The sequence below is a fragment of the Choristoneura fumiferana genome, chromosome 14 (genome assembly GCF_025370935.1).
Source record: "Choristoneura fumiferana chromosome 14, NRCan_CFum_1, whole genome shotgun sequence".
NCBI lineage: Eukaryota > Metazoa > Arthropoda > Insecta > Lepidoptera > Tortricidae > Choristoneura > Choristoneura fumiferana.
In genome coordinates, this window is record NC_133485.1 from 3150592 (window position 1) to 3168998 (window position 18407).

At 37.6% G+C, this 18407-nt stretch overlaps 1 protein-coding gene and 1 non-coding gene across 3 annotated transcripts in view; one reads left to right on the plus strand and one right to left on the minus strand.

Annotated features, from left to right (window-relative positions):
- Nucleotides 1-18407, plus strand: part of LOC141434723 (phospholipid-transporting ATPase ABCA3-like) — a 36253-nt gene that overhangs the window by 9321 nt on the left and 8525 nt on the right. For both annotated transcript variants that reach the window (XM_074097161.1, XM_074097162.1), the window contains 11 exons: nt 2347-2482; nt 2831-2985; nt 3567-3689; nt 4139-4240; nt 4860-4998; nt 5620-5866; nt 6566-6618; nt 6790-6896; nt 7363-7567; nt 9091-9366; nt 11025-11147. In XM_074097161.1, coding sequence (XP_073953262.1) covers nt 2347-2482; nt 2831-2985; nt 3567-3689; nt 4139-4240; nt 4860-4998; nt 5620-5866; nt 6566-6618; nt 6790-6896; nt 7363-7567; nt 9091-9366; nt 11025-11147 — 1666 coding nt within the window. The remainder of the gene's footprint in view (nt 1-2346; nt 2483-2830; nt 2986-3566; nt 3690-4138; nt 4241-4859; nt 4999-5619; nt 5867-6565; nt 6619-6789; nt 6897-7362; nt 7568-9090; nt 9367-11024; nt 11148-18407) is intronic.
- LOC141435412 (small nucleolar RNA U3) lies at nt 14149-14351 on the minus strand. Its single transcript, XR_012452165.1, has one exon. It is a non-coding gene; the product is annotated as a small nucleolar RNA U3 (small nucleolar RNA).

Below are 18407 nucleotides of genomic sequence, written 5' to 3' on the forward strand. Positions count from 1 at the left end.
TACGTTACATTTTTACAAAATGCTACGTATTTGTACATAACGTAACGAAAAAATGTGGTAAGGGAAGTTCACACAGAAAAATTCTAACTTACACCAGTTTATTATTAGGTTTCCAATGACTGCACGCACAGTAAGTTAGTTAGATGGATATTTTGAAGTTAAATAAATTTAATCTGTAGGTGCAGGGATCGGCACAAGAGAATTGTGGCGAGTTCTGTGTTCACGTCCTGCTACATGCATAGCGTATTTAAAGTGAGAGACAAACGGAGAGATTCACTTACCTACTTAGTTCATTTGTTACCTAAACTTAATAATCATAATAATTATTTCCAAAAACATCTTTTACATTATCCACTTAACTAAGATACTACTTCCTAAATTGGTAAAACCTGTGATTTAGGGTTTTGGCCATTTCTTTGAGGTATTAATAGCTAGTACAGTCGAAGTCACAAGCATGCTCACAACTAGGTGGTAGGACCTTGTGCAAGGTCCGCCCGGATTGCTACCACCATCTTCCTCGCTAATCCTGCCGTGAAGCAGCAGTGCTTGCACTGTTGTGTTTCGGCGTGGTGAGTAAACAGCCGGTGAAATTACTGGCACGAGGTATCCCATCATAGGCCTCTAGGTTGGCAACGCGTCTGCAATACCCCTGGTGTTGCAGATTTTTATGGCGGTGGTGATCTCTTACTCATTTGATGCGTTTGCCATCCAGTCGAAAAAAAAAACCACATCCAAATTCGTTATGCTTATAAATGTGCACCTTATTGTCAGTGTTAGAGAGGCATGTAAAGATACACTTTTGGAAGATGTTCGTCAACTAGAGGGTACTTCTACTTCCACATTCATGTTTAGCTCTATAGATCTCATATAAGACAGATTTAAGATCAGTATCGTCAGAAAGTTCTAGTAAAAATAAAAACTTCACTTTATTATATGAGATGCATTTTTTTTTCATACATACGTTATCTAATGGGAATTTTTACCAGTTTGATCTAGGCTTTATAAAAATTTGCGTTACGTTTTATGGTAACGTCACGTATTTTTTTTATGTTATTTCTATGTCACATTGGTCAAAATTCGCGGCCTTACCCACTTACAGCCTTATTCATAAAAAGTTAGAACCTCCTTGAAGGCTCCTTGAAGGCCCGATGCTAAAAAACATGATTCATAAACGTCTGTTAGCGCTAATCAGTCGATCAAGGCTCTGCTAAAGTTAGAGGACCGTAGACCCTCCTTTATCTCCCTGCTAAGTCACAAAATGGCCGCCACAAGTTTGAACAGCTGACTTTGACAAGAGCAAAAAAACCATACCGAAGATATTTTTAGTGAAGGGTGAAGTTACGCAAAGTTTAAATAAAAAACAGAAAAATTTATTTTCAGGAATTTGTATTTAAAAATCCTCTTAAATTACTGCTACTTTACTACTTTACTAACAATAGATATGAGAAAAATAAAATTAGGATGACATAATTACGGCTTTTTGCACTTAAACATAAACATGCGGATCGGAAATGGCGGGAAAACAAACATCTCGCTTTTTTTTCCTGCTAATTTGCTGTCACTGCTGTCATTTTTTTTTTAATTATCGATGAGGCCATTTTTTGTCTTTGATTTGTCAAGGTGGCCAACATAACGCGTCTAATCCGTCTATCAGCAGCTCAACAACTAGCAGACTGCTAGCAAGCGTTTATGAATCATACTTCTTGACAACCGTCTAACAAGCTTAATCAGTCTGCTAAGTAACAGACTCAATTAAGGATTTTTTATGAATAAGGCTGTTAGTATTTACTGTTCCATTCCGTTTTCTGCGTAAATAATGGCCTCTCAAAGCCGCAGGCTCACCGTGGACGAAGGCCGTTTCAATCTGAAGCAGCTGGAGCTGGAGGTGTATAATTTTAAGATACCTTGTTATTATTAATTTTAGAAGAGCTCTCTATGACCTATTTATGGAGTAAATGTTTTGTTTTTACAAGCTTTTTTTTTAGTTTCACCTGTCCCTTGTCTGTCTGTAATCAAGTCTTGCAACTTAAATTCGACCAGCTTCCAGTGTAGTTGGATTGACTTGAAATTTGGTATTATGTAACTTGCGTGACAATACAATAATCTGGTAGTGACATCCTGGTTGTACTCCCAGGATCGTCTCCACAGGACGGAATTCTTCATCGGTTAATGGCGTCGACTTTAAATTAGGTATGTAAATTTACATACCTAATTTCAGTGATGAATGAATGAATAAAGTCATTTCTATTCTTCTATTCTATTCATACAGTCAACAAAAAGTAAAGGCAACAAAAAAAGCTTGTATTAAAAACTATTTTTTTACCAAAAACTTTTTTTTTTGTTAAGATTTATGGCGGCGGCTTCAGGCAGCAAAAAGTGGTAGCACTAGATAAAGTCAGTTTGGATGTTTACGAAGGAGAGATCACTGTGGTACTTGGCATCAACGGTGCTGGGAAAACGACGCTTACTTCTGTAGTCACAGGTGCTTGTTTTGAGTGATTATTGCATTATAAAGTGACGACCGGACGGCCAAGTGGTTTGAGAACCCGACTACGAAGCTTGAGGTCCCGGGTTCGATTCTCGGCCGGGGCAGATATTTGTATGAATAATACGAATGTATGTTCTCGGGTCTTGGATGTTTAAATATGTATTTATCTTTATAAGTATGTTTATCCGCTGCCTAGTACCCATAGTACAAGCTTTGCTTAGTTTGGGACTAGGACAAATATTATTGGTGTCAAGTGTCCCATGATATTTATGTATTATTTATTTATTTAAAGTACACTGCCCTGCTATTTTAAAAGCTCCATTCCCTTTTATATATATTCAGGTATGACTGCCGCGACTAAAGGCAAGGTGTATGTGAACGGGTTCGACAACACCGCACGCATACGGGAGATACGAAAGAATTTGGGACTATGTCCCCAGCAGAATCTGACATTCGACTATTTGACTGTCAGAGAGAACATCATTCTCTTTGAAAGGGTAAGAGCCTCAGAACCAATAATATAAACTAGCCGCCAACCCCAGCTTCGCACGGCTATACTTACTAATGATGAAAACGAGACTAAAATTATACCTTGCAAGAATCTTGTCTCACTCACTTCCACATTTTTAGTATAGGGATTTTTAAATACGATTTTATATATACACTTGCATACATTTTTTTTACATTTTCTTTCGTACAAAGGTTCTCCCGGTAGATGGCGTTAGTATTGACAGGTTCGTTTGAAATCTAGCAATTTGCTCATGTAGTCCAAATAGATCGCAGCTATTCCTATACCTACATTTCTAAAATTAATTTTCATTTATATAAATGTGACAGCTTGTGAGTGTATAATATGAATTATTACGTTAGCAGGATATAAAGGGTTGGATAGATTACCCACTGCAAAATGCTCTAATGCGCCCAACCCAGTATTTGAGTATCGAATCGACCCAGCTTCGTCACATTGGTCATGGATTCTTAGGGGCCACGTCTGGAGTATGAAAAAATAACCATCACCGCTTAGACACGAGTGCGTCGTGAAACAGTTTGTTCTAAATTTCGCGTTTTTACTTTCCAGTTGAGAGGACCAAAGTGTGAAGCTCGCGCGAGCGCCGAAAATTTAATAAAGAAGCTTCATCTAGAGGATAAAGCAGATTTATTCAGTTACCAGCTTTCTACAAGCGGGGAGAGGTGTTTGCAGGTGACTTTTTTTTTAACAAGCATTTTTGCGATGTTTGTTTGTTCGGGCCAAATTTTGGAAGGTCGAATTTTACCCACTCTTATACACCAAAGTCAGGAAAATAAGCTACAGTACAAAAATAATGTTAATGTCACTCGGGAGTTAGCGGTTTTTTTTCGTTTACCTCAAGATTGATATGAGAAGGAAAAAGAAAACCGATGTTCGGTCTCGAATTCCGAACGACTTTAGCAAACTATAATAGTTTTATAGTATTATAGTTAAATTAGAATTACTTGTATACAGAAACAATCTTGCTGTGTGTATTTCTGTCAATTTGTCAAGCTTCTTCATCATTCTCACTTTGCCATTACCTTCCCGTAGAAAACGATATCGTTCATCTTTTATTAACTTTGAGTTAGACTGAGCACCATGCATTTACATCTAACTTTAGTTGTGTATTTCGTCGCTAGGTGGCGTGCGCGCTCGCCGGTGGAGCAGACGTGTTGGTACTCGACGAACCAACGTCCAACTGTGATGCAGAAACACGTAGCGACCTGTGGGATGTCATATTGGTAACCTAGATTTACTTACCATATCATGTAGTCAGTATCCGGATTTTGAATAGATGCATTTCGTTTTGTAGGTATCGTAAAGGGGATTAAGTTACCCGATATGGGAGTACGCATCAGCTTTTGCCAATTACAAACTACGGACTCCAGCACTGCGGCGTGGAAGACAGCTTTTTACTTTGGAATTAAGTTCTGAAACTTTTAGTTAGATATCGCTAGTAGTGCCTAATTATGAATCAATGAGGGTTTTTTGATAGGTATCGCTAGATGGCGTTAGTATCGTGAGATCCGTTTGACATTACAGTCTTGCTTGCGATTGGCTAATCAATTATAGCGCCAACTAGCCTAACCTAGAAACTCTCATTTACATTTATTTTAAATAAGCTATTATTTCATTACATACGTAACATTTTACTAACTTTAAACACAATCATGTCATTTTTTTGTTTAAAAAGTGTGACATCAAGATGAAATAAAAACCGCTTTATGTGTTTGTCCTCTTTAAAAGTGTACCTACTAGCGCCATCTACATCTACAAAACGAAACCTTTATGGTGTTCTTTAATCAGTGAGTGTCGTTGCTTATTTTAGATTTGACATACCAATCAATATTTTATTTGTAGGTTCTTCGCGGTGATAAAACAGTGCTAATGACCACGACTTCTATAGAAGAAGCTGATGCGTTAGGCGATAGAATAGCTCTGCTCAGCCACGGCAAGCTAAAATGTTACGGCACGCCTTTATTTCTCAAAAATGCTATTGGTAAGTATACCTGGGTGTTTGATAGGGGAAACTTTGGCTTATCCGTGATACGTGGTAATTCCGTGATACTGCGTTATAAATTATAATCTAACGTTGAGCTCATAATGGTGAAATGCAAGCAATGAGGGCTAAAAGACAGGTGAAATATCGCTAGATGGAGTTGCGCTGTTGTGTTTTGGCGTGGAGAGTAAGACAGCCGGTGAAATTACTGGCACTTGAGGTATCCCATCTCAGCCCTCTAGGTTGGCAACGCATCTGCAAAACCCCTGGTGTTGCAGATGTTTATGGGCGGGGGTGATCTCTTACCATCAGGAGACCCACTTGCTCGTTTGCCATCCAGTCGAATAAAAAAAAAAAGTTTTTAATAATTGAATCGGCGTTACTTTGCGGAGTTCTATATCAATAAACTAAAACAAATACTTTGCTCACCCGCGACCTTATGATACGTTTATGCAAGAAATGTGTGTTCATGCAGCTCCTCCACCTAGAACACAAACAAATTAGACAAACCCAATAACTACATAGAGTGTTCTTATTTCAGCAGTGAATTATTTTGACTTATAGGGTTTGACCACACAACCCTCGCTGTATGTTAAGTTTTTTAAACTGTTTTTATTTTAGGCACAGGTTTTAACCTCTCAGTGACCCTAAAACACAAGCGCAATATGAGCACAGTGCGTCAGGTCATCGGGGAATCGTTGCCTGAAGCTGTGACCACCAAGATAGACCATAAACGGATACTCTTCACGCTGCCGGCCAAGGACCATGAACTGTTCCCCAAACTGTTTGATACTTTGGAGGAGAGGAGAGAGGAGCTGGGAATATCGGCCATGGGTGTTGGGATGTCTTTGGAGGAGATGTTTTTAGGGTATTAAGTTTTTTGTCTTAACCACATAAGACCCAGCGTACATAATGTATAATGTATGTACGTATGTCACTCTTTATTAAATAAAAATTAATAATCAAACACAATATGGACAAACATTGAGATATGTACAAAGACGAACTTATCCCTTAAAGGGATCTCTGCCAGTCAACATTTGTAATGTAATATCTAACCAAATGTCAACTTTTCTTGATTGCCATAAAGTTTAAATTTATTATATTAATGATGCGGCATCTCGGGGGCTTATTCAAATTTTGTTTAATTGATAATAGTACATTACTGTGGAGGCCGGGAAGTAGGGGGTTGCTGGCCAAGCAGATATAGACGGCCGAACGTAGCGAGGGGATGCGAGGCGAGGGATGGGAGACGGGCTACTTATTTTTATTAGGACACTAGTCTATTCTATTGTCGTCATATGTATGTATGCCCCTCGTTTGCTTAAGACACGGATCCGTGTCAAACTTAAGGCTATCTTTTTGTATTTTTTTTTAAATCAGCAGAATTTGTGCTTATCAAAACAGATGAGACTAGAATTCAGTACTTTTTTAGTTTCCGCATACGACGGGTTAATATATATTTTGCGTATGATTAACAAGTTGAATCTGGGGGAACGGTAGTGCCCCCGCCAAGTCGAGCGCAATTATTACTGATACCGTAATAGGAATGTGTTGATTTTAACAGGTTTATAGACGAAGAAGAGGACGACGATCCCTTATTTGTAAAAGCGTTTCAAGGTACGGAATAATATGTCTGTTTTTAGTACAAAGTAGCTGTTGCCCGCGTTATAATCCGGTAGAATTTAGATGTAATTATCTCACGGGAACTATCTTTTTTTTTTCAATTAAAACTGACACAAGTTCGACAGTAGTCTGAGATTTTTATTAAGTTTTTTTTAATGGATGCAGATGTTGAAAGACTAAAGGGATGGGCGCTTCACTTGCAGCAACTGAAAGTGCTTATTAGAAGAAATTTCTTTCACATGTGGAGTTTTAAATACCAATTTATTATTCTTGTAAGTTTTTTTAATCTAATTGTTTAATATTTTCTCACTCGGCTCATGGTGTAATAGTTTATGGAATGTTTTGAACTCTAGCCTTTTTCACTCATAACTAATATTTATCGGAACTTAATCACGAACTAAACTACAGTAGGTTAACTAAACCTAATCCCTATCAGGCCCCGCGTGGCGTTGGCATTGTATCTAGCTGGAACGGTATTGTCGCACTTACACTTGCGTACGAGTCGCGAGACGAGGCGCCAGGCGAGGCACGGGGCGAGAGTGTAAATCCCGCATATCACGTTCGTTTAGGCGCGCGAGTTTTTCGAACTAACCCGCACTTGGTGTCGAAAAGTCGAGGTAACTTTTGCAATAAATAGGTCGTGATTAAGTCCCGAGAAATATTAGTTAAAAGTTTGTAGTGCGTTGATATGGATCTGCACGAAGTAACCCTCAATCAATCCCTAAATTGCATTTACAGCAAGTAATGGTGCCAGTTTTTGGGCTCATAGTGATCACCGTTACGATGAACTCTTCCAGTATACGCGAGAGTATGCCTGAGATAGAAATAAACCAAGTTAATACTTTGCTATTGAATGTCGGAGCAGGACGGAGCGACGATTTAGACCGGTTCAGGTGGGCACACCCCGGTGTGAAGATTGTGAGGTCGCATAAGGTTTCTAATGGTATGTAAATACGATTTTGGTAAAAAATATTTTTTAATACAAGTTTTTTCACTAACTTGTTGACTACGAGCATGGTCATCCAATGAATACATCGTCACTACTTTTCAAAAAATTCGTATCTAAAATGGGTAATTTTTCTGAGTGCACTTTATGACCTTGGGTCATAGTTCAATTTTGTTGACGTATTGATTTGAGATGCGAGATTTTTTCAAAGTAGTGACGATATGTTTACCAAATTTCATTTTAATTTAACCACTGAGCGTGTGGGTAAAATTCGACAGTAAAAATTTGACCTCACACCACAGAATAAGTAAGTAATAGTACAGGTAATAGTAATAGTACAAGTGGCGTTACGCAGCGCGACTAGTTCCACCGAAACTGCAAGCGTGCATGCCGGGCGGTGCTCATATCCCTAGTGAGTTAACCCACGCCGGCGTGGGGTGTTTTGATACTTACAGAATCGCACCTATATCGCGGAGTGCGCCGCGCCTGCCCACACATACTAATACGGCAAGTTAAATAAATCATTTATCTACATACATATCATAACTTCCCTATTATATGTTCAGAAACGACTATCAAATGGTCTTTATTAAGAAACCTGGTATCTGCGGGTGCATCTTAATGTTCACATTAAAGTACAGTGCATCTTAATGTTTACATTAAAGTATCGGTAATACTTTTTTTAACAATGCATATCTGTACATATTGTAGAAAACTTATGATATGCATGTAGATAAAGTTATGTATGCGGCTATACATAATTAGGCATTAAAACACTCGTGTGATCTTATTATGAAACTCGCCTTCGGCTCGTTTCATAAAACCACACTCGTACTTTAATGCCTTTCATTATGCACCAGTCACATAAATAACTATTATGACGGACATATGCCTTCACATACGGATGCTGTTAAGCAATAGTGTTTTAACCCTGATTAATTCTGCAATACATTATCAACCCTTAGAAAAGGATTTTTACAGTTGACATTGTATTGCAAAATGACAGTGGGTTGACTCAGTATTGCAAAACAGCATTGTGTTGTTAAAATAACTAAAACAAAATGGTTCAACTTATGATTATAAGCCAGGAACGGTCCGACTAGTATCGATATTTTCGGGAGCTCTTTTCCACATGTGAGTGCATTTACTACTAAGTTGATCCTTTTTGTTTTAGTCATTTTTTCAATATAATTTTATTATGAATGCTGTTTTTATTTAATGATGTCCAAGATGTCACTCATTCTTCCACTACTTAATTATACCCATTTCCATATCATCATCAGCATCATGTCAGCCGAAAGACGTCCTCTGCTGGACATAGGCCTCCCCCAAGGCTCTCCACTCAGACCGGTCTTGTGCTTTGATGTTTTCCGCATCCACCGCGATCCCGCGATCTTAACCAGGTTGTCGCTCCATCTTGTTGGAGGCCTACCGACAGCTCGTCTCCCGGTCCGCGGACGCCATTCGAGAACCTTCCACTTCCATTTATCACCCATTAAATACAATTAAACCCATTTCAGACTTCGCAAACTACGCGTACACACACGACAACAGTTTACTTCAAAACGTGATCGGCATCAACATGAGGGATAATCATTCCAGCATATACTTCCCCGTAGATTCCCTGAACGATGCCTCCATGGCCATCAATATGTTCAGCAACTTCTACATGTTCTCCCAAATGCCTGGTCAATACTCGCCTATCAGAACTCGGACTGTGAATCCTCAGCAAGTGAAATTGTTTATACCCAAGGAAAATATCTTGTGCCTGCTTTGGGCTATGTGGGTTACGATTAGTAAGTATTACTATTGAATGTACGAGTATGTCCTTAAACGGGTGACACTATTTACCGGCCCGGATAATACCGACATGGAAATACCGACCCGATCTTTCGCGTACACGCCCATAGAAAGAAACTATGTCAGTTTGACATAAATTTGTATGGGCGTGTACATGAAAAATCGGGTATGTAATTCCATGTTGGTATTATCCGGGTCAGTTAATAAATAGTGTCACCCTTCTTAAACTACAGTTAGCACATTCAGCTTTCGCGATACGATTTGGGATTTGAGAGAGAGCTATGCTCGGATTCTCTGTGCGTGATAGAATCCGGAATACGGAAATACGTCAAAGAACTAAAGTCACCTATATAGCTCGAAGAATATGCAAGTTGAAATGACAATGAGCAAGCCACATTGCTCGAAAAATAGATGTGTTGGGGGAGAAAAGTCCTCAAGTGGCGACTACGAACGGGAAGACGAAGCGTTGGCAGGCGTAGGTGGACTGACGATATAGCAAGAGTTGCGGGCAACCGATGAATGCAATGTGGTCGTTCATTGTGGCATTCTAGGAGGGCGGCCATTGTTCGTCTTCCGGCTGATGATGATGATGGTGATAGGATATATGTCAAAGATACCCAATGCTACGACGACCGACAAATATTGACACCATAGTTATAAATTAGGTCGTACATCAATGAATTGTAGCAAATTAATTTTGTTTTCAGTCATAACTCTACCACTCACCCCGTTCATTGGTATGTTGATAAGCGAATATAAGACAACAATTCGCTACACCCATTTTGTGGTTGGCTGCCCTTTTGCCTCCACTGGTTGGCCAAGCTGGCTTCTCATGCGGTGGTTTTCCTGACTATCGTACCGTTAGCTGTCTTTCTGTGCGCTAAATTCCTGGATTTTGAGTCAACTTTGACACAAGGTGGATTTCTTGGTTAGTACACTATTAAGTAGGTACACTAGTCAAACTCAAGAGCAAAAAAGAAGTAGTTCTTTAGATATTTATACAGAGTGCGCTCCGTTGAAAAAGCCGGTATGCTGATTGTTTGACTTATTTCCTCGTTAGCAGACGCTTTTAGATTTGAACCCGGGCTTGCGTCTCTAAATTTTCCCAGATTTACGTGTGAATTTACATTTCAAACTTAGAATTTTCGTGTGTAGAGTTTCCATACCGCACTGGCCATAATACGCATCAGTCGGTCAACATACCAACTCCCATTTAAATCGTTGTTTTAGGGTAAAAGGGTAACAAACGCACGCACGCAAAGCGGTATTAGTAGGACTAGCAATTCGCCTTGGCTCGTTTATCGGAAATCGATGAAACCGCAATTTCATATTTTTGCAGTACGATGTCGACTGACTCCCTTGCACTGAATGTACCGCCGTGCAATGAACGTCGATCTGCCCCGTACCATGCCGTACAGAGGGGCTACTAGGAAATTAAAAAATCGAAGTTCGTATCGTACCGTCCCGCTGACGGTAATATTAATTGATACAAGAGTGAGACGGATGGCACGACATGAACTTCGATTTTCGAATTTCGTAGTAGCCCTTCAGTTTTGTCGGCACAGATTGCCAAGTAGTTGCATTTTTTAAACTGTGACCTAATCTAAGTCAGTCAGTTTGAGTCTTGGAAAGTAAATTTTGTGATTGTTTTCAGCGGCTGTGTTTATGGCACAGTTAATATTTTTGCCGGCGTTTTTGCTGCAACTTTACGTGCTGAGTTTCTTTTTGAATGAGGAAAGCGCTATGTCTCAAATATATATTATGTCCATTGCTTTGGGTGAGTACTTATTCTGCATAAATTATTTTAATAATAGAAAATATTGCATGAAACAAAAAAATCTCTTCAACAAATTAACGAGATACAAAACTAGAAAATAAAGTGGATGACGTAAAAATCATCAATATCTGTAGATAACTAAGCAAGATTATAAGTGAATGAAGTATGCATTCTGTGTCTCGAAAAGTATAATTTTGTGTGGAATTTCTATGGTTTCACGTCATAGTCTATGACGGATCTCCGTCTAATTTAAAACGTCCATTATGTTAAGGTTAAAAAATATATATTCTGAACTCTGGTTTGTCTCATAAAGATAATTATTTGAAAGATTAAAAAATGCTTGCTTCTCTAGCGACACGAGTCGGTGACGTAATAATTATCTGAAGCCAGAGTTTCCGTGGCACTTTTGATCTGTCATAGTGACTTATCGACTCTACCCAAGACTATAAATAGGGAATATTACTGCAATTTTCTACCGTCAGAGTGCGGCACTAGCACAAATAACAGTTTTTTTGAATACCTTAGTATCTAAATGTCCGTAGGGTGCCATAATATCATATTATTTCAATTAAATTTTTGGGAATATAGCTCTATTGTTACTATCGATGTAAATATCATGTTATTTTGTTACTAATAAATTATGTCATGATTTCTATATACCTTTAAACGAGCAATTCTTGTATTCGGGGATCTAGGAAACAGCTCCAACAATTTCGATGAAATTTGGTATGTGGAGGTTTTCGCGAATGACAAAATTGATCTAGCTTGGTTATTGAGTTTTAGCTCGAGCAAAGCTCGGTCGCCCAGGTTACGTATAATACTCTTTGGTTGGGCATGATCCATGATGGCGACAAATAAATAAAGAGAACTGACGTTGTCATGGCGGTTTGCGCTTTGCGCTGGTGTCGCCCCCTGCGCAGAGCTTTGCCTAATATTTCCTATTAGGGTGACACTATTATTTACCGGCACTGATAATACCGACATGGAAATACCGACCCGTTTGGTGTCAAACTGACAAGAGTTTCTATGGGCGTGTCACAAAATATCATGTTGGTATTTCCATGTCGGTATTGTACGTCCGGTACCTAAATAGTGTCACCCCCCTATTAGATTGTCGTAAACTTATCATATTGTTATGTAGAGCATTATTTTTCTGCATACAAATGAATATGTCATTATAAAGAAGTATAAAACCAGAAAATATACAAAAAATACGAGCATCTATTTGTTTTAAAGATAAATTAATGGAACGCTGGTTAGCACTACCTATGTACCATCAGCCAAATATGTGGTCTACCACCCTAAAGTTGATAATCGTTTGCATGTCAAAAAACAATAATGCCAATAGACGTGTCTGTCAACTTGAAAGTTCGACTTTAGCGACATATTCATTTGATAGGAACTTGTTTAAAAATTTATAGACCACTTATTTGGCTGATGGTACAACAGACACTGAACTGAAATTAATTATTAAATCGTTTAACTATTCATAGATTTCGTCTATTTCACATTTTCAACTGCTCAAAAGTTAACTAGAAAAGTTTCCATGTCAAAGTGTTTTAGACATTGACATAAAGTTGATTTTAACTTGGCATGTGTAAATACTTTTTTCACTTCGAACTGTCTGCGACTGCCGTGATAATAATGGAATGCTATATTATCCATACTATTATTATAAATGCGAATGTGTGTGTGTTTGTATGTTTGTCCGTATTTCACGTCGAAACGGAGCGACGGATCGGCGTAATTTTAGGCATAGAGATAATTTATGGGCCAGAGAGTGACATAGGCTACTTATTATCCCGGAAAAATGCACAGTTCCCGAGGGAACAGCGCGCGATAACTGAATTCCACACGGGCGAATCCGCGGGCAAAAGCTAGTACATTTATAACTCTAGTAGAGGTAGTCGCGAACAGAGATTAACATTACGTAGTAGATTTGTTGTATACAGGGTGTCTCAGAACATGGGGATTTAATTAAAGGTTCGAATTTACTCACAAAACTAAACTACTTTTGTTTTCTAACATTTTCAAAAACTTACATTTAAATCATTTATTCATGCTCAAAGTTTAATCGTTAAATCAGTGTATATGACTATTTCTCAAAAAGGGGTCCATTTTTTAATTTTTAAGTTGTCCACTTATTCAAAAAAAAATCCTGACGCTAAACTAACGCTAACTTAACTTCACCACAAAAAATAAGTAAGTAATATTGTTTTTAAATATATACAAACCTTGTGTAAAAGTGATAAAAAGTCAAACAAAATTACGATTTTTTCCTCACAAGATTTTGTGACGTTTTTCTGATGTTAAGAAATTTTGGATGTTTAATGATCTCGTCCTTAGGGTTAATAATTTCTTGACAAAACTGATTTTGTCAATTTCATGACGGGACCTTTTTGAGAAATACTCGTATCGGATATGGCGGTGTTATCGCTGTCTCTTGGTACGGGGGCCTTTTGGGGGGACATAGTCAAAATACCACGCACAGAACTTATCACGCTAACACACACGAGTAATATTTACCTCTACGTTTTTCGGCAACATTACAGTTCGTGTGTGTTAGCGTGATAAGTCCTGTGCGTGGTATTTTGACTATGATTGAAAATCACGAAAGTTATTTGACATCTGTAAGATAAGCAATTTGGTGTTGTATTGCATACATTAATAATAATAATAAATTCATTTATTTCGGGCAACTTGGCCTACAGACTTAACATACATATCAGAAATATTTAAAACTAAGGGAGCAGGGAGGGGCAGCTGACCCCCCCCCTTGTGATTCTAAAAAGTTGCCAAATGGAAAGCAACCAATGCAGTCCTAAGTCTTTGACTTGACTTGTTTGATCGATCATTCCTGTACGTCGGAACTGAAACTAGAATGAATTCACCAATTCCAAATACTTACCTACAATTCATACTTTTCTCATTCTCCAAGTCAACTTGCCCCCCTCCCCCCTTAAAAATTTAATTTCAAAGTTTTATATAAGTTTAAAATCCAGCCACTCAGACAGCGACAGTACCCCACGCCTCTCCCCGAAAGGAGAAGTGAACGATCATCGATGGCTGATGACGTAAAGTCACCGCCTTTCTCACGCTCAGGGCACCGCGCCACATCTCATCAACGTGGATGGGGTTGGCTCACATTTTGTGATTGCCTAGTGAAGAGCTTACTATAGAAATGATCCTATGAAGTAAGGTCTTAGAGTAAACTTTGCTGAGCGAGGGGCGTCATTACTCTAAGAAAAATCTTAATAGCGCGATGTAGGATTGGTATGGGCGCGGAACAGCGACATCTATGGGGGAATGTTGAAATCACTATTAACCACCACGTGCTGTTATCAATAGCCAAACAAACAGCTGCTCATTTATTGACAATTCGATAAGTGACAATAATTAGGTACTGGTAAGTAGAACCGTATTACCTTATATGCATCTATCATTTTGCAAGTTATTTTAACTTACCTATAATCATATCGTCACTGGAAAGGCAAAATTACTTAACCGCCAAATTCGGCATATTGAGTTATATACATATTCGGAATCAGCGAATTTTTCTGCGTCGATCTATCTGGGTAACGTAGCTATCGAAGCACTTTTGTGGCGCTTCAGTAGCCCGTAAAAAGGCGGGTATTTTTTTTTTCTTTTACTGAAGAGACACTTTTTGGTCTTTTTTGCACATGTGTCGCATAAGTAATATCTCTTTGCCGTAAAAGTATTGTAATATAAGGAGATGGTACGTGGTGGTAAATAAGACGATATCTGTAGTTGTGCGTGAAGAGAACAAGAACAAGAACCTCTTTATTAAGTAAACCTTAGATTATATACATCATGATTGTCGCTGACACAAGCAATATGCGTTTATGTAGCAGTAAACTATTGTGTTACTGCTAAACACTGAAAGTGGCCAATTGCCATACTACACCTCCCCCGAAAGTCCCTTCACCCCCGGGGTGGCAGAAAAAAAATTAAACGCATGTTACTTGTTTACAATTTTTTTTTAAATTCCTGTAAAATAAAACCAGAGACCAACTTTACTATTCAGATAAGTTACTTATTTTAAGTTTAAACATGAAAAGAAAAAATAAAATTTACTGGGTAATTATTTCTATATTTATCCTAGTGTCACGGCAATAGAAAATGGTAAAAACAAAACTTGAGATGTTAAAAATATATACATTTTGTAAAAGAATCTCTATCCATATCTCAATAATAGTCATTATTCATCATTGGCATACCAATGTGCCCAATTGATTAATTATCATCGATAATAATGATCTTTGGTATTTTGGTATCGGTACTATTTTATATACTAATAACTAATGCCATAACTCGGAGTCATCTGCTCCTAATGTGTGTCTCTTGCACACAACATATGAGTACGCATTTGTGCGTCCCTTTAATATAAATGGGTATTGTCACCCAAGGGCATGGTCACCCTATATAAAAAAAAAATCCTTGGCATATCAGGTCACCCTTTTCGGTGTGCCTGTAATAGTTACGGGATACCGTTTAAGATTAAAATCTCCAATAGGATTTCACAGAGGACACGGTAGTTCACACCATGATCAATCACTATGGACTGGTTCTCTAACTATAATTTCAATATGTACCGTACCAAAATAAAACTATAAAACTTTATCAAGTAAAAATAAATAGTTGGTTAGTAAGTTATCAAATTTCATTCATTTTAAATTGGAATGTTTAAAAACAAATGCGCCCGCGCTCGTCCTAGTTAAAATTTTGCTGACGGGCCGTAACGTGCATTTACCTTCGCACGGCGGTATTGCGAAACTGAATGTTTCGACCTAATTAAACAACGTGACACTAGAAATAAGTAGAATTTCACGTATTATCAATTGACTTCAAATGGTTCGTAAATGAGATGAAAATTTATAGAAATAACGGTACAGCGACAATTCCTTATTAATAGGTAACTTACGTAAAAAAAATAGAGACATGTTAAAATGAGTAAGCACTTATTTAAGTAATATAACGTGCAAAAACTATAAATATAATACCTATTTATTTTTAAGTAAATAACTGTATTAATCTTTACTCCCACCAGGTTTCAAGGTGATCAGTCTTGATACTGGTTAAAGTATAAATCACTAGAATTAAACTATGCAAAGATTACTTACTATTTTTAACTATATTAACATATTTAAAAAAAAATAGACAAAAGACCAAAAAAACCTTTCGCCGTAAGCGGCAACAGCGTCGCTCGTGCTGGTAGCACGCAGCATCTTGGCTGCTGGCGCGGCGGCTGGCATCCGGGTCAGCGTCAGGCGTTTGGTGCAGCGGGACAATGACACGGCGCGGCACGTGACTCGATGCTGCTCCGCATGGCACGAGGACTGCTGGTGATCGCGTTCATGGGCCGGGCTAACCCTGGACTCCCCGGAACATGGGCCGGGATTTCCCTGGACACCTCTTGATTGGGCCGGGATAACCCTGGACACCTCTTCTTTCTTCGTTTTTCTTTCTTCTTTATTGATTATATTTAATATTTATATTTCTTACTTTAGTTCATTAACTTATTTCTTCATATTTACTTATTTCTTCAATTTCTTCATTGTCATAGTCTTCTTATTTTATCTTCTTACTTCCTTCATTTCTTCTATTCAATAATTTCTTCATCATTTAATGTTATTTTTTTCTTCTTCTGTAATCCGTATTAATTTATAATCTTCGTTCTTCACATTTGGGAGTCTGTCTTGAATTAGTTTTCTTCATTATTTTTTTTTGTATGTCTTTTAATCTTCTTAATATTAAAATATTATAACTTCTACTTCTATATATTTTTTCTTCTTTTTCTTCATGATGTCTTCGTGTTAATATTTTCTTCTTGTGTTCTGATCTGACTGCGTGGTTTTCTTGTGCTTAGATTCCGTTGGTTCGCAGTGGCAGGGTCGCCATGTAATATAAGGAGATGGTACGTGGTGGTAAATAAGACGATATCTGTAGTTGTGCGTGAAGAGAACAAGAACAAGAACCTCTTTATTAAGTAAACCTTAGATTATATACATCATGATTGTCGCTGACACAAGCAATATGCGTTTATGTAGCAGTAAACTATTGTGTTACTGCTAAACACTGAAAGTGGCCAATTGCCATACTACAGTATAAAAACTGCAATTTTAGTAAAACTGTCTTCTTATCTTATGATAAATAAAACTCTTTCAGTGCTTTTCTTACAATATAACAGTAGCTCTGTTAATAATAATAATAATAATAAATTTCTTTATTTAGGCATTTTTTTTAAACCCATACAATTTAATACAATTAAAATTCAAATACAATTAAAATGGTAAAAAGTAATTTTGTTAAAGTAATTTTGTTTTATTTTCAATCGGATCGAGCATAGCGTATAAGAAAAATTGCCTTCGTGCTTCTGTCGATTGAATGACGTATACGTAGCCATCCAGTTATTTTTAATTTTGGGAACTAATAGCAACTTTTAAGAAATAATCCTATCCTTGACAACATCATATACACCTTAGTATTATTAAAAATGGGAAATGTTGATGTGTTAGTAGGTAATTGTTACGAAAATTATTGAGAAAAATTCGTAACAAAATGGACACACCCGTACAATATTTTGGAGACAATTCTGGAGACCCGGTTTTTACAGCTCGGAATCATGGACTGAGTTTACCTCCCAAATTTTGTCGAAATCGGAGAGATAAACCCAGGGCATACAAAAACTTACATTTAAATCATTTATTCATGCTCAAAGTTTAATCGTTAAATCAGTGTATATGACTATTTCTCAAAAAGTGGTCCATTTTTTTAATTTTTCAGTTGTCCACTTATTCAAAAAAAATCCTGACGCTATTTCACCACAATAAATAAGTAATATTGTTTTTAAATATATGCAAAACCTTATGGTAAAAGTGATAAAAAGTCAGATAATCTTTGTTGTTGGATCCAATAGAAAGTTTTGATGTAGTAACAAAATTACGATTTTTTTCCTCACAAGATTTTGTGACGTTTTTCTGATGTCAAGAAATTTTGGATGTTTTATGTAGTTTATGTTTTATGATATCGTCCTTAGGGTTAATAATTTCTTGACAAAACTGATTTCTTGTCAATTTCATGACGGGACCTTTTTGAGAAATACTCGTATCGGATATTGCGGTGTTATCGCTGTCTCTTGGTACGGGGGCCTTTTATTTGACATAGTCAAAATACCACGCACAGAACTTATCACGCTAACACACACGAGTAATATTTACCTCGACGTTTCGGCAACATTAT